We start from the raw sequence: 16,372 nt of genomic DNA, 5'->3' as shown, positions 1-16,372 counted from the left end.
TTTTCCTCTCCCTCACCATGCTTTTGAGAATCACCCCTCAAAGAAACGACTTGCATCGAATTCCTTTTCTCACCATTCTCCTTCATCTGAGAATATAACCCAATCTCTTTCTTTCATTTAAATGGTTCCTGACAGGGTGCCTGGGTGGCTCAGTCCTTAGGCGTCTGCCTTCGGCCTGGGTCATGATCCAGGGGTCCTAGGATTGAGCCCTGCATTGGGCTCCCTGCTCAGCGGGAAGCCTGCTTCTCCCTCTCCCTCTGCCACCCACCCCCACTTGTGCTTGCTCTCTGTCAAATAAATAAATAAAATCTTTAAAAAAAATAAATGGTTCCTGACAGAAGCATTTAAACCTTCTGAATCTGAATTCCTTGTATCTGATACTCTATAAGTCAATGAAAATAGGGATTCTTTTAAGTACCATTGTGTTATCAGAGCTTATTCAGTGCCTGGCATGCAGTAGGCACTCAATAAATACTGTTACATGAATGAATAAGGCAGAATTAGAGAGTAGGAGCTGTCTAGTTTCCTGTGATTATCCATAAACAATTATGAAAAATATCTTCAGAGTTTTATGTCAGTAGGAAGTAATTCTTACTGGGTTTGCCAAAAAAAGCAACAATTTCAATTTTAGATTATAGGAAATTTTAGCAAAAAGAATCATGGTCTTTCAACCACAATGTGAAAAATTGTAACTTTAAAATTTTTCTGTGACTGGGGTGCCTGGGTGGCTCAGTCTGTTAAGCTTCTGACTCTTGATTTCAGCTCAGGTCATGATTGTAAGATGGAGCCCCACAATGGGCTCTGCACTCAATGGGGAGTCTGCTTGAGATTCTTTCCCTCTGCATCCCCCCATGCATGTGCATGTGTGCACACTTTCTTTCTCAAATAAATAAATAAATAAATCTTTTTAAAAAATAAGACTGGTCTTAAAATTTTTCTATGACTAAAATTAATATTTATTATGAGCCTATGTCAGGATGCCTTAACTGCAGGCAATAGAAAATGCAACTCATTCTGGCTTAAATAATAAAGAATTTATTTGCTAATGTAAGAGGAAGTCAAAAAAGTAGGGAAGAATTCAGGGTTAGTATAGAGGCTAAATTATGTCATCAAGGACCAAGTTCTTTTCATCTTTCTGTTCTGCCATCCACACTGTTGACCTCAAACTAATGCTAGTCCCCCTCATGACTATAGGGTGGCTGTCAAAAACAATTGGGCTACAAAGACATCTTGTTTGAAAGAACAAACGACTGATTCCCATTGGTTACTGTGAACCTTCCCAGAAAGTTCCACGCAATTGCTTCCTCAGAAATGCTCAGATATGGGTCACTTATCCATTCCCGAATTATAATTCATAGCAAGTGGTAATTGAAATTCTCTTGGACTAATCAGGTACATCACTGGAGTCAAGGTCAGTTCCTCAAGCTTCATTGCTGGTACTCAGTGAGAGAAAAGGAAGAGATGCTGAGGAGCCAACCACAATGTCAAACTCAAAAGTTTTGGCAGATGGTAAAAACTTCATTTCGGTCACATCTGTGTCTCTATGTTTTGCCCCAGTTTTGGTGGAGACTGGGATTTTGGAAGTGCATAACTTTGAGGAAGCGTCCTGGTCTGGTGGTCACCCATCCTCATCAGCATTCACTGAGACACCATTGTTTACATCCGGTTTTCAGTCACAGGAGACCTGTCCCTCTCTCTCTCCTTCTCATGCCACCCTCTTGAGTAAATGGAATTACTCTGCTGAGGCACGTGGGGCATCATGTGAGATTTTTTTCATGTCCATCTGGGATTTTAAACTCAAATGCCTTTAGAGGCAAGTCGGTATAGTGGACCAGGTGTCAGATAATAGGGAGTAAGGATGGAAGAACCTGGAGAGGGCATGCTCCCCTCAAAGTCATTCAAAACCAAATTGTTTAAAAATTCTGTGCTTGCCAAACAAGACCTGCTTGTAGACCAGATTCATTACGTGATACACTTCGCTCTGGAGTCTTGCCCCTTCTCTAGGTCCTGCCTGGGAAAGGGGATACAAACCTCTGGATTTGGATCTTCCCAGCCTATCTGCTTTTATTCTCCATGCTGGGGCTCAGTCCTGGGAAGTAAACAGGTGTGCATGTCCTTTTTTTCCAAGGAATCATTTCCACTTAAATTCTCCTCTGAAGGCACCTGGGTGGCTTAGTCAGTTAAGCATCTGCCTTCAACTCAGGTCATGATCCCAGGGTTCTCGGATTGAGTCCTACATTGGGCTCCTTGCTCAGTGGGGAGCCTGCTTCTCCCTCTGCCTGCCGCTCCCCCTGCTTGTGCACTCGCTTTCTGACAAATAAATACAATCTTTAAAAAATAAAAAATAAATAGATTCTCCTCTGACTCTCCCCTCTCTCCAGGACAGTAGATTCCCTTCCCTTCTTCCCTTCCCTTCCTTTCCCCCCCTTCCCTTCCTTTCCCCCCCTTCCCCTTCCCTTCCCCTTCCCTTGCCTTCCCTTTCCTTCCCTTCCCTTCTTTCTTTCTCAGAGAGAGTGAGAGCATGAGCACAGGTGAGCACAGGAGTGTGGGGTGGGGGCAGGGGGAGGAGGGGAAGAGGGGATGGGAGAGGAAGAGGGAAAGAATCCCAAGCAGCCTCTGCGCTGAACATGGGGCTCAATTCCATGACCCTGAGATCGTGACCCAAGGTGAAACCAAGAGTCAGACCCTTAACCAACGGAGCCACCCAGCTGCACCCCTAGGAGATTTTTCCCAGTCCAGGGTATGGAGAGTAGGAAGACTTCAACCATTTGCAGGCTCCCAAATCAATTGTATTATACAAGCACAAGGATTTTTTCCATTTCTGGGGGCTTAGGCCAAAACTCAAAGCTTGGTTTCTCTCTTCTGCTGCATTATTTCTTTCTAAGGTGATGGACATAAAATTCCTTAGCTATTACATGAAGAGGGAGAAGGATCATGGGTTGAAATATGGGAAAATATTATCTTGCTCTATTAACTAACACTGCCATGTGGTATATTTGAAAGTTGTCAAAGCAGTAGATCCTAAAAGTTCTCATCACAAGGAAAAATACATTTTTTGCACCTGTATGAAATGATGGATGTCAGCTAAACTTACTGTGATAATCATTTTACAATATATGTAAGTCAAGTCAATATGCTCTGTATATACCTTACACTTACATAGTGCTATATGTCTGTTATACCTCAATAAAGCTAAAAGAAAAAATATATATATACTATCCTGTTACAGAAGAAATTAGTGTCCAGAAGAAGAGACTGCTTATCAGACTACATCTGGAATGCTTTAGGTGTTGCTGTGTATGGCACCTTAGAAGGAACATATTCATCCAAAGAATCCCCAGTGTGGGAAGGGATTCTGAATCATATTATATGAATATAATCAATAAGACTTCTGTACAACATTCAGCATTGAAGACTGAGAATGTAAGAGTCAAGATAGGCTAACTTATGCTGGGATAATAACTGACCTCAAAAATCTTGGTGGCTTACAACAATGAAAATTTATTTTTTGCTCACATTACACGTCCATTATGGTTCAGTCTTTTGTAGGGAGGTGAGGTCATCCTTACTGTGGGACCTAAGCCATTTTGCTGGCCATTGTGCAAAGAAAAAGGGGACAATGGGAACCCCAGCTCTTAAAGTTTCTGCTCTCATTTGCAAAAGTAAGTCACGTGGCCACTCCTGAGATAATAGGCTTGGGGAGGGGGCGCTGTTTCATGAAGGGAAATCAGAACATTTCAAGGACAGAAATATAATCTACTATGTGGAAAGTCCCGTGTCATCCTCTTTGGGGATCCTCTGTGGCTCATCTAACTCCCAGGAATTTGCATAGTGCAAAATGAGATCTAGTAGATGGCACAGTAATATTCAATACATATTAGCTGTTATTATTATTATATTCCATTAAGAAGGTAAAATTCCTTCCATATGTTACCTATCTATAAATCTTTTGAGACTGAACAGGAGAGCTTTCTGGTATTTCTTACTTAAACAGCAAAAGACACACTGGTGTGCTAGTTTCTAGCAGGATACCACATTACTTAAGGAATGGCCGAGTAATTCAGAATATTTAGCGAGAAGCTTCCGGGTGCCTGGCTGGCTCAGCCAGTAGAGCATGTGGCTCTTGATCTCAGGATCATGAGTTCGAGTCCCACGTTGGGTGTAGAGATCGCTTAAATAAATAAACTTAAAAAAACTCTTTAAAAAAAAGAGAGAAGCTAAAAAAAGGGGGAGCACCTGGGTGTCTCAGTCATTAAGTGTCTGCCTTCAGCTCAGGTCATGGTCCCAGGGTCCTGGGATCGAGCCCCACGTTGGGCTCCCTGCCCCACATTGGGATCCCTGCTCGGCGGGGAGCCTGCTTCTCCCTCTCCCACTCCCCCTGCTTGTGTTCCCTTTCTCGCTGTGTCTCTCTCTGTCAAAGAGATAAAAAATAAAATAAAATCTTAAAAAATAAATAAAAAAAAGAGAGAAGCTTCAGATAGGACAAGACAGCTGTTTTTTTTTTATTTTTTAAAAAGATTTTATTTATTCATTTGCGAGAGAGAGAGAGAGAGAGAGAGAGAGTGTGTGTGTGTGTGTGAGACAGAGAAGAAGACTCCCTGCCAAGCTGGGAGCCCAACACGGGGCTGGATCCCAGGACCCAGAGATCATGACCTGAGCCGAAGGCAGATGCTTAACTGACTGAGCCACCCAGGTGCCCCAAGACAGCTGTTTTTTAATATATAAAAGTCTATGAGAAAACAAATTACACACACAAAACACATGAGGGTAGCCCTGGTAGTAGAATAAATTTGTCTGGCAAGGCTTAATTCTTCCAAGAACCTGCCTCTAGTGCCATGAAACACGTTGCGCTTTGTGGGGGTTGAAGAACCAATAATAATGAAACTTACACTTATATAATGCGTACCACACACCAAGCGTTGTTCCAAGCCTTTGCATATACTAATTCATGTAGGCACAACAACCCTATGAGATTGAAACTGCTCCTATTCCCATTTTTCAGGTGGAAAAAATGAAGCACAGATTAAGGAACATGTCACACGCCTGGTAAGCGGTTGAGCTGAAGACTGAACTTGTCAATCTGTCTCTAGGGTCCATCCTCTTAACCCTTTTGCTAGCTTACCCTTCCTTGCTTAGGATTTTGCTGAATCAGTTTCTCTTAAACTGGTGAGCGCATTTCTGACCTTTGTTTCTCCTCTGGGTCTTCTGTACAGCTCTCCTACAAGACACATCTTTTAAATGATACTCCCTTTCTACCTTTCTGGTTTGTTCCTTAGAATGATTTGTCCCTGGTGACCTCTCAGACAAGTGGGGCCTATGATCTGGGTTGGGGATCTGAGAGCCACGTTTGGGACTTGCCAGTTTGGGACTAGCCACGTTTGTGGTAAAGAGGTGGTGGTGGCAGGTGAGGACAGTTGGAACTTGACCCTAGAGTTGGCAGGCTGGCCTGTGGCCATGGTGAAGAACAGTGGGAATGCCATTTGGGAGCCAGATCAACAGCGAGCCAAGTGTCAGATCAAATGGGTCTGCCAGCAAGACCAAACCCTGGGACACAGCAATGATGTGGCTGTTGGTTGGCAGCAGGATACCGACAGATGAACTGGCAGGTTCAGGAAGGGAAGCTCTAAGTTAAAACCTGTGGAGATTCCTGAGAGGTAAGTCCTAGTGGGAAGAGCCTTTCATAGGTATCTGGCTGTTGAGGGAGACAACCTGGTCTGCACATGAGTGACTTTAATAGATTCCAGCTAGAATTTGGTAACCTTTTTTTATTTTTCTCATATTTATTTTAGTGTGTCCTCTTATTTATGGTTTGTGAGTTACATTCAGTTTTTTAAATAAATTATTTAAACAAACTGAGTCAATATTTCAAGAAACATGATAAGTGGATAAGAACCAAGGTGGTACAAGGTTATGGCAAAACTGTGACAGTAATATGGAGATGACAAATGCTTACTAAACAGGAGCACTGCAGTCCAGCTAAGAGAATCTGATGTAAGGGATGTGTAAAGTGAGATCAAATGTAGACTTTGCATTACCATCCAGTGAAGTTGCCCAGAGATGCCAGGGCTTGATGTCAAATGTGGTAGGAGGGGGAGGAAGAATAGCCAACACTAACAGCGCACTTATTACTGCAAAGTGCTGTATATTTTTGAGGACAGAAAGATGAATAAAACTTGGCCCCTCCTCTTAGAGTGAGTTTACAGTTTGTCTCTAGGGGAGACAAACACATAGATATATATTACTTTGTACACTGTGATAAATATTATAAACAGATTTAAAACCCCAGGCAGGGGTGCCTGGGCGGCTCAGTCATTAAGCGTCTGCCTTCAGCTCAGGTCATGATCCCAGGGTCCTGGGATCGAGCCCCACATCGGGCTCTCTGCTCAGCAGAGAGCCTGCTTCGCCCTCTCCCACCCCCCCCTTCTTGTGTTACCTCTCTTACTGTCTCTCTCTCTGTCAAATAAATAAATACAATCTTAAAAAAAATAAAACCCCAGGCAAAGGAAATAGGAAGACGTTGATTATATGAGTGTATGTGTGATAAAAATAGCTACCATTTATGGAGTATCTTCCAAGGGCCAGGGAGTCAGCGAAATAATTTGTCACATTAGCTCATTTATTCCTCACAATTAGGGAAGTTAGATCAGAGAAACTAAATAATTGTCCCATGGTTAATAATAGTGATGATGTTCACCACTGAGTACTTATTATATGCCCAGCACTGTGTTGAATCCAATATGTACCTCAGCTCATTTAAGCCTCCCTACTAGTCTAAGCAATAAGTATTAGCTCCCTTTTACAGATCAGCAAACCAAGGCTCACAGAGATGAAGAGACTTGCAGAGGTGGTGAATGGTGCTGTTGCAATTTAATCCCAGGGGTGTTAGACTCCAAAACCCATTTCTTCCAGTTCTACTGCTTCCAATCAGCTGCTGGACTGTAGAAGCCTGAGCTGTGCATGGCGAAGGTTCATGGAGGGTTCCTTCCAATCTCGGCTGGGTTTCTTTATTGAGTTTACCTATGTCACAACTCTTCGTTTCATAATATAAGCTCCTAAACTCCTAAAGCACTAAGTCCTACGACCGCATGAGTGGCTAATGCTGCTCCAAGAAATTATAAGGTGATGTTGGTAAACACATTTCCAAAAAGCAGGCAAAAGAACTGGGTGATAGGGAAGATGGGATATAGTTCGTCTAGTTTGTGAGGGCTAGGAACTATTTCCTGTGGGAACTCACAGAATCAATGCTTGATGGATACAAAGGGACCTTTGGGAGTCCTAAATCCAATGTCCTCATTTTAGAAAAAGAAGAGGTTAAGGGCCAAAGTTCCCAGAGCAGGCAGAGGAACCATAAGGCCACACATCTCCCATGTCTCAGTGCTCAATGCAGCAGAGCTGCAGGTTTTCAGAGTGTGGAAACCACACTTTTCAAGGGCTGATTTCCAGACTGGCAGCCTCAGCATTACCTGGGAACTTGTTAGAAATGCCCACCTCGGGGTGCCTGGGTGGCTCAGCCGTTAAGTGCCTGCCTTCGGCTCAGGTCATGATCCTGGGGTCCTGGGATCACCCTCTCACACTCTCCCTGCTTGTGTTCCCTCTCTCGCTATCTCTCTTTGTGGGGAAAAAAAAAATCTTAAAAAAAAAAATGCCCACCTCAGACCCACAGATTCAGAAACTGTTGGGGAGAGGCTCAGCAAATCTTTTTTAACAAGCCCTCTGAGTTATTCTGATGCATGCTCAGGTCTGAGGAGGACTGCAAAGTATCCACTATATATTATACAGCATATGGAGGGAAAGGGAAGGGAGATTTAAGTCACCCCCACATTCCCCGAAGCTCTCCTCTTTGTTCCCAGGTGAAGGGCTGAAGGGGCTCAGTGTAACAACCTCCTGATGTCTACAGCAAACTCCGAGATATTTTAGACAAGGGAAGGAGCCTATTGAACAAATGCTGAGCTGAGGTTGGTGGCCTGGATGTGCTCTCAGGCAGATGGAGACTAGGCGTTGTCTGGCTGTCTGTCTTTGGAGGAGGTACTGGAGGAGAGGGGCTGGGGGTGTCAGGGGCAGAGAGAAAGAAATACTCTGCCAGGTTCGTTCTTACTCGCCGCCCCCCGCCCTCCAGCAGTGCAGCCAAGACTCTAGAGGAGGCTCTTCTCCTGAAGGGACGATTTTTATCTGTGGGGAAATAACAGAAATTGATTTTGCATGTTAGCAACTTCTCTGGCGACTGCACTGAGGATGGACCGGCGGAAGCTAGAGACTTAAGGGCTGGCAGTTATCACACTAGCGCGAGTGGGAAAGGAAGGCTGTGGGGGGGCGGTGGCTGGGTGGGTAGGGACAGATTTAAGAGAATATGGAGGGGGATACGCAGGGGAGGGGAGGGAGGAGATAGCACCTTTTGGACTTGGTAGGTTGTAACTGGTGTGCCAACATCCTGGGCCCTGAAGTCCTGAAATCAGTTCGCTCTAAGAACCTGAGCACAGGTGGGAGATCATCCCCTCCTTCCCTCTTCCCTAAGGAGCCTGGGCTTTGGAGTCAGGCAGCTGAGGGTTCAAACCTCCATCCATCTCTTTGGTTCACAGCTATATGCCAAGCGCCTAAAACAGTGTCTGGAACATGGTATAAGCTCAATAAACATCTGCTGAATGAATGGCGATACGCCAAGCCTCCTTTCCTTATCTGTGAATACTCTATCTGGAACAGTTGCGTAAGGAAATCGCCTAGCCCTGAACTTGACGCACAGTAGGCGATCAACAAGTTGTATTTTTTCCTTCTCCTCAACAGTAGACGGGGTCCCCAGGCGACGGCAAAGAGAAGGGTGTGTCCCTGCGCCCCCACAGCTCCCGCTGGGTGGTGGGGAGCACGTGGGCCGGGAGGGTGGGGTGGGAGCTGAGCGGTGGGAAGGGGAGGGGGCGCCGGCCGGCGACTCGCGCGGAGCCGGTCTCCCAGGCTTACGTAAGGCGCGAGTCCCGCGCGGCCGGCTGGGGCTCGGAGTGGGGGCGGGCGGAGGCGGTGCCGCCCAGCGGGATCCGGGTTGGAAGCCTCGCGGAGCGCCGCGTCCCAACCGAGGTGTGTGTTTACTTGACTGCTTGGGGTGGAGAAGCGACCGGACTCGGGCTCCCTGCGGCGGGGAGCGCATTGGTTCACCCTCGGCGGAGGTGGGCGCTGGGCGGTCCGCGCGGGCGGCGGGCGGCGGTGACTCCAGGGGATTGACAGCCGCTGGGGAGGGGCCGCGGCGCAGACTCAGCGCTGCCCACGTGCGAGGGCGGGGGCAGGAGCTCAGCCACCAGGCCGCCGGGTGCGTGGGGCTACTCGGTGCGCGCGTGGAGTCGCCGCCCCTCCCGGCTTCCCCCTCGGTGGAGCCTGGCCCCTTCCTCGAACGCCGTGGGGAGCGAAAGAGGAAGGGACCGAGGTGGGCCTGGCCGGGCGGCCCTCAGAGCCCCCGAGGTCGACCCGGGGATTCGGGACTCGTACTGAATCGCGGCGTGGGGGCGACGAGGGCGGGGATGGGTAGCGTGGCGCCTTTCTCCGCCTTCGAGCCGGCCCCGGCGCGGGGCTGAAGGGAGGGGTTGTCTCAAAAGTCACTCCTTCCCCCTGCAGGGGCGCCCGGCGAGTCCCCGCGCGAGCGGAGAGTGTCAGAGGCAGAAGCAGCAGCAACAAAGTTCCCGGGGCTTCTCCGAGCCTGCTGTCCGGGTTGCCTGTTTGGCCGCCCCTTCCCTGCCTGGCGAAGGCAATGGCTTCCAAACTCCTGCGCGCGGTCATCCTTGGGCCGCCCGGCTCGGGCAAGGGCACCGTGTGCCAGAGGATCGCTCAGAGCTTTGGCCTCCAGCATCTCTCCAGCGGCCACTTCTTGCGGGAGAACATCAAAGCCAACACCGGTGAGGGGTGCGGGGTGCGGGGGTGAGCCGTAGCGGGATCGGGTTGGGTCGGGTCTCCTCGGCCCCCGGGCGCCCTTCCCCCGCCCGCGTGCGGTTGTGCAGGCTCCTACGTGCCTGGGAGCATGCAAACGGTGGCCCGCGGCCGTGCGGCTTAACCGCGCCCCTGGAGGAGGCCGAGGCTCGCAGGGAGGAGGGTGGGAGGTGCATGGGGCTTCTCTCCCCGCCCGGGCTCCTCCTGTCTTGGGGAAGAGCCGGTAACCATCCAGCTAAGGGTAACCACCCAGACAGCCTAGAAAAACCCCGAGCTTCCCTCTCGCCCTGGTTCTTTAAGGCAAAGCCCTCTCTGCCCACACCTCCCCCGCGCCCCCGGGGAACTGGGGCGCCCCCTGCTCTCGCCCCCCACCTGTGGGAGTCGGGTCCCGCTGAGCGCTGGGGAACCTGTGGCTCCGCAGGGCTCGCAGCCGCGCGCTATTCCTGCCCCTCCGCGCCGCCCCGGGCCTTCGGGCAGAGCCCCGGTGGCTTTGAAAGGCCTGTCTGTCCGCGGCCGCCTTCTAAGGTAAACTCTCACCACGAACTCCCCCTCCTTCCCAGGCCCTCTTTCCCAAGCCGGGGCCTGGCCGTTAGGAGACTACGTAGTAGGAGACTCGATCTGATAAATTACATTTTAAATCTAGCTTCCCTGGAAATGGCTTCTTGAGAAAGCCTCCCTTGGCTGGCGTCGTGGATTTGGGGATGCAGATCGCCCGCCTGATCTCTTAGTCTTTCAGTAGGGCCCTTCACCCCTCTCCTTCCGCTCCGCGTCCACCCCAGTTCCCGATGAATTGGCATTGAAAGGCGCGAGGTGGCAGTTTGCGCTGCTGGTACATCACCCTTCTGGGATGCGTATATATGCTCATAATTAGCAACTCCTTCATGAAAACTTGTCATTATTGCAAACGGGGTGCTTTACCTTCGCTGCTGCCCTGAGCGGTGTCCAGGGTGGTTCTTTGCCCATAGGTGGGCTAATTATCCGGAGATCTTCATTACAGAAGCACAGATCAGTTTGAATAGGTGGGCGGAGGACCGTGTTGAAAAACAGCGTAAAAGCTAGGAATTAAGAAACATCTCCAAGACAGAGTTTATTCATCTCTTCAGCTATTGGAAAAGCAAGCTTTTATTTTGATTCTCAAAAAGACTCGGCCTCCTCCCCCCCCACCCCCCCATCTCTCATAAGGAAAAGTTCTGTGTACCCGGTTGCACCTTGAATTTTCTCTCACCTCAGTTCAGTCTTTTCATTTTAATACCACATTTAGCTGCATTTTAGTCTTTCTGTTTTGGAATGCAGTTTGGGGGAATAGCTGTGTGAGAGGGACTGTAATTGGCTCTGGTTTCTCTTAGGTAGGGAGCCAGGAGGCTTGGTGAGGGGAGGAAAGGGTGCGGTGGCTTTGAGCCCATTTCTTAGCATTCTCTATACCTAACTCGGGGGCTGGTTTCATTCTGGCATGAGGGACTGCACCCTGTCCATCCCAGACTGGATTAGTGCCCTTTCCATTTTTAAAGAGAATGTGATGGGAAGTAGCTTACTTCTGAACTTTCATAGAGGTTTTGAAAACTTTCCAGTTGCTGTTTTCCCTTACTCTCACTTTTTAACTTTCCTTGGATTTTGGATTTTAGTTTCTGTTCTCTTTCGCGTGCCTTCATTTCCTCCCAGAGTTTCTCTCTGCTGTAAGACTGTGACTGTGAAGTGTTTAGATTTTCTTTTTCTCTTGGGAACCAAGTAGTTTTTGCATAAACCAATTTAAAAACTGTTTATCAGCGAAAGAGAAGAAAAATGGAGGGCAGCGATTTGTTTTCAGAGTGGCTTGTTTCTGGTGGACTTGGAGGGTGTTCTCAGATTTTCTCACAGAAGGTTCTAAGAGCCTTACAGGCTCAGTGCCTGGTAAATAAGAAAACATTCCACAGTATTTATTTTTCTGTTACCTGCTGTTTGCTTTTAGCTAATTTTCTGGTAGAGAAACACAGCAGCCCCCCTGTATGTATCTGCTTTATTAAAGTTGAAGGTTTGAAGGAGATGATGAAGCATGACAAAACCCCAGGACATAAAATGTTGGTGGGAGTTTGAGTTGGAAAGTATCTCAGGCCATCTGCTCCAGCCTTGCTTCCGGCATACTCCTGTCCACATGGCTTTCCTGCAGCCACTGCCTGCTGAAAAGCTGCTCGTCCTGGGAAGGGCTCCTCACTGCTTCTAGGAAGCCTTCCCTCATCTGCCCTGGCAGAATTCATTTCTTTACTCTGCACATAACTTGCTGATGCTGTCACATGCAGTGCAGCAAATGTCTGATTCATCTGGTAGATACTTACCGAGTACCTGTTATGTGTCAGACAGTGTTCAAGGTACTGGGGCTGTAGCACTATTTAATATAATCATGTGCTCCTTGTGCCTTCTACCTTCACCATGTTCCAGTTCTCGATGGAGAGACTTCAGGGTAAGGGATATTAATGGTGAAATACCTTGTGCATAAAAAGAGTTCAAGTCTGTTTTGGAGGAATGGGTCACGAATTCTGTCTGCTACTCAGAAGTCAGATAACCTCCAGTAATTGAGTCCATTCTGTTTAATTAGCTTCGATTTATGGTAAAAATTTGTGTTTACTATGGACCAGATTAGCCTCAAGATAGCTGTCACCCATTGGCACTGCCTCATCAGCCTGGAGCAGTGCAGGCTGAGACTTAATCAAAGACTTTATATGAAGACCCACACCCAGGCGTCTGGGTGGCTCAGTCCGTTAAGTGTCTGCCTTTGGCGATCAAGCCCCACATCGGGCTCCCTGCTCAGCGGGGAGTCTGCTTCTCCCTTTCACTCTCCCTCTGTGCTTGCTTGCTCTCTCTCAAATAAATAAAATCTTTAAAAAAAAAAATGAAGACCAAATCAGAAACCGAATCTTTGGTTCTCTTTGGTTTTCTTTAGTACTTGGCATGAGTAAATAGAAGGGAGAGTTCTCATAGATTGCCAGGAGGGGGTCCTACACTCCGTCATAAGGACTATTAGCTTTTCTGTGTGTGTGCATACATGTGTATAAGCCTGTGCACGCACACACATGGCTGGCACTTAGTAGTGAGTCCTATTAAAACTCCTTATCTCTTCTGTTGAGTGATGGTGACTGAAACCTCCCTCTGAAAGGATGTGAGAATCCTGCTTTAAGGGTTGGACAAATAGTGGCATTTAAAAAAAATCGCATTATTCTGTACTGGATCTCAAGTGCAGGAAAATTGGCATCCTGGACTTGATTGGGAGAAACCATGTTCAAGAACAAACCTGTTTCTGCTCTTAATTAATATTAACTGCAGCTCTTTTTGGGGTTTGCAGATGGGACCAGCATTTCAAATTAGACTATGGCTTGAGCCTCTTTTCTCTGAAAAGATGACCTAGTTCAGAGGGCTCAGGCTTTTGTTTTTGTATTCTTTAAGTATAAATGTGTGTCTTATGTAAGAGTGAAAACTTCTGAGCCTTGGAGGATAGAAAGGTTGTATTTGAGAGACTTGACAGAGTTGAACAAGGTATCTAAAACAACTTTTAATAGTTAACCTTTGTGTAGATCATAGAGTGTCTTGGCTTATTATAGGATTTCTAGAATATTCTGTTTTTTTTGTTTTTTTTTTTTCCTAGCTTGGTAAGACTCTGGGTATAGCCCATGTCAAGGTGATGAGGGAGCAGAAGGCTGGCTGAAGACAAAGCATAACCTGACACCCTGCAACCTCCCCCACATACCCCCACTCCTGGGTGGGACATGTGTGACATTCTTCCAGGAATCTTCCAGCTGTCTTCATGTTAATACCTTGCTAGAGGGGAAAACAACCTTAACTTGACAATGGCATGGCCTCTGGTATCTTGTAGGTGTCTTGTAGGTGGGTCCTCTTTAGCATATGAAAGTTCTTTTGAAACCTCCCTTTTCCTTACTTCCCCCAACTCCTGAGAGTATATAATCCCCACTCCTCAAGATCCAGGTGTAGCAGCTCTTTCTGCGCACGGGCCCTGTCTCCCAGTGCTTTAATAAACCACCATTTTGCACCAAAGACGACTCCTTTCTTGGTCTTCGGCTCCAGACCTTACCCCCGCCCCCCAAACCTCACTTACATTCCAAAACCACATCAAAGGCTCTGTCTGACCAGTTTGGGGCATCTCTCGATTCCACAGGTCTACTCTACAACATCTTACTTTTTCTGGTTTCTTTGTCTGAGGGTTTTCATGGGTGTTGGAAGAGAACTATTTGACTTTTTTTTTTTTTTTTGAGAGCATGAGCAGGGAAGAGGGGCAGAGGGAGAAACAGACTCCCGTTGGGCAGGGAGCCCGACTGGACTTGGGGGCTCCATCCTAGGACCCTGGGATTGGAACCTGAGCCGAAGGCAGCCGCTTAACCAACTGAGCCACCCAGGCGCCCCAGGAACTATTTGTGACTTGAATAAGGTGTCCCCTAACAGTATGTCTGCTTTGGCCACATGCACAGCTGAATCTGAGCATTCTTCCAGTGTGGTCTTTTTTTTTTTTTAAGATTATTTGAGAGGAGAGAGTGCAGGAGCATAACGGGGGGTGGGGGAGAAGGAGAAGCACCAGGGCTTGATCCCAGAACTTAACCAACTAAGCCACCCGGGTGCCCCCAGTGTGGTCATTTTTTTTAAAAGGAGCTTTTTCTAGCCTAGATTGGAGTCTTGCCTTGTAGAAAATTTGGAAAATGTGAATTGGATTGGATTTTATCCAAAGGGCACTGGAAAGCTATTGAAGGTTTTAATTAGGATACTGACATGAATGGATTTACATTCTAAAAGTTGACCTTTGGGATGCTGTGTGAAGTGACTCCAGTTAAGCAAGAGTGGTACCAGTAAGACCAGTATAGATGAGGAGAGTGGACCATGGCTTGGGTTGGGCAGTAGTGGCGAAGGTAGAGAAATGAAGGGCTTTAGGATGCGTATGAAGGCCAAGTCGACTGGACAGAATGTGTTGGTTGTGAGGGGTGATGGAGAGAATCAGTCCTAGGATTTTGGCCTTAGCCCCTTAGGTGAATGTGCCTTAAGGGTTGAACTCTGGAGCATGCCTAACCAGTCTGGTGTGAAACATTGGGTTACTTGTTTAGTAATGATCTTATGACTGTCACTGTAGGTAAATCATGGGGCAAATAATACTTTACATGGCATAGGTTACTAGAAATAAAACGACTGGACCAGAGTAGTTTTTAAACTGTAGAAGAAGAAGGGAATTTTAAACTTAGCTTACGAATATCCAAAGTCTTGGTATAAAAGTTGATAATAGATTCTAATTTGTTCATGTACTTTTTTGCTTACTAAATGTTTTATGTCTAAGTATAGACAGATATGCGTACATTGATACATATGTATTTAAATTCTTTTCCTTGTTTTTCTGATTATAAAAATATCATATGTAAGTTATCAGAGGTTTAGAAAACCAAGAAAAATAAATAAGACAAACACTTGTAATTCCACTAACTGGAAGGAAAAAATACTGTTAATACTTTTATATACAGTATATCCTCCCAGGCCGATTTTCAAGGATATACTAATGGGGCGCCTGGGTGGCTCAGTCGGTTAAGCGCCTGACTCTTGATTTGGTTCAGGTCATGATCTCAGGGTCATGAGATTGAGCCCCGTGTTGGCTCTGCACTGAGAGAGAGTGCAGCCTGCTTAAGATTTTCTCTCTTCCTTCCCCCCCATCTCCTCTACTCTCTCTGTCTCAAAAAAAAAAAAAAGATAACTGTGTATTACTGTTTTGAAAATTGCTTGCTTTACTTTTACAACATATCATTTGATATTTTCCAGTGCCATTACAGTCTGTTCTTTAATGTGAGTTTAATGCCCTGGTGCCATTTCAGTATAATTTTTACCCATCTTTGATTTTTCAAGAAGGTAATACATGTAAATGGTAAAATTTTCTTTTTTTCTAAAGATTTATTTATTTGAGAGAGCGCACACACACAAGCTCGGGGAGGGGGGAGGAATATAGGGGGAGGGAGAGAATCCTCAAGCAGACGTCCCGTTGAACATTGAGTCCAACATGGGGCTGGATCCCAAGACCCTGAGATCATGACCTGAGCTGAGATCAAGAGTCAGACGCTTAACTGACTGAGTCATCCAGGCACCCCGAGGGTAAAATTCTCAAATTAATACACTAGGAATGGTGTGGAAAGTCTCTTCCCCTTCCTTGATTCTCTTTCCCCAGTTACTTTGTACAGGGATACCTACTAGTTACTTTTCCTGGATGTTCATCCAGAGAATTTGCATACATATATATAGTATATATAGGCATAGCAGTAGCCTCTTTTTTAAAAGGTACAAATTTATACTTTGTTTTTCACATCTTTGTTTAAACTTAGCAGTATAGCTTAGATGTTAGTTTCTACGAGCAGGTGTCAGTGTACCTCACTCTTTTGGAAAATTGCCACATACTCTTATTGTACAGCTGTACCATAGTTTTTCTAAACAGCTATTCTCTAGTCATTTTGGTCTCACATTT

The 16,372-nt window shown here is 46.6% G+C and overlaps 1 protein-coding gene across 7 annotated transcripts in view; it reads left to right on the top strand.

Moving 5' to 3' along the window:
* AK4 (adenylate kinase 4) overlaps window positions 1-16,372 on the top strand; it is a 117,935-nt gene that overhangs the window by 40,335 nt on the left and 61,228 nt on the right. For 2 of the 7 annotated variants that reach the window (XM_073896598.1, XM_073896594.1), the window contains exons 1-2: window positions 9,276-9,406; window positions 9,595-9,872. The exons of 2 other annotated variants lie outside the window; for them this stretch is intronic. In XM_073896598.1, the coding sequence (XP_073752699.1) occupies window positions 9,728-9,872 (145 nt within the window). In that variant the 5' untranslated portion in view covers window positions 9,276-9,406; window positions 9,595-9,727. 3 more of the 7 variants (XM_073896596.1, XM_073896595.1, XM_073896597.1) reach the window with 3 other exon arrangements.

The sequence above is a fragment of the Callorhinus ursinus genome, unplaced genomic scaffold, assembly GCF_003265705.2.
Source record: "Callorhinus ursinus isolate GAN/ISIS: 27379988/994484 unplaced genomic scaffold, GSC_fseal_2.0 scaffold9, whole genome shotgun sequence".
Classification (NCBI taxonomy): Eukaryota; Metazoa; Chordata; class Mammalia; order Carnivora; family Otariidae; genus Callorhinus; species Callorhinus ursinus.
The sequence above is the reverse complement of the archived record's forward strand: the minus strand, read 5'-3'. Positions and strand labels throughout refer to the sequence as shown.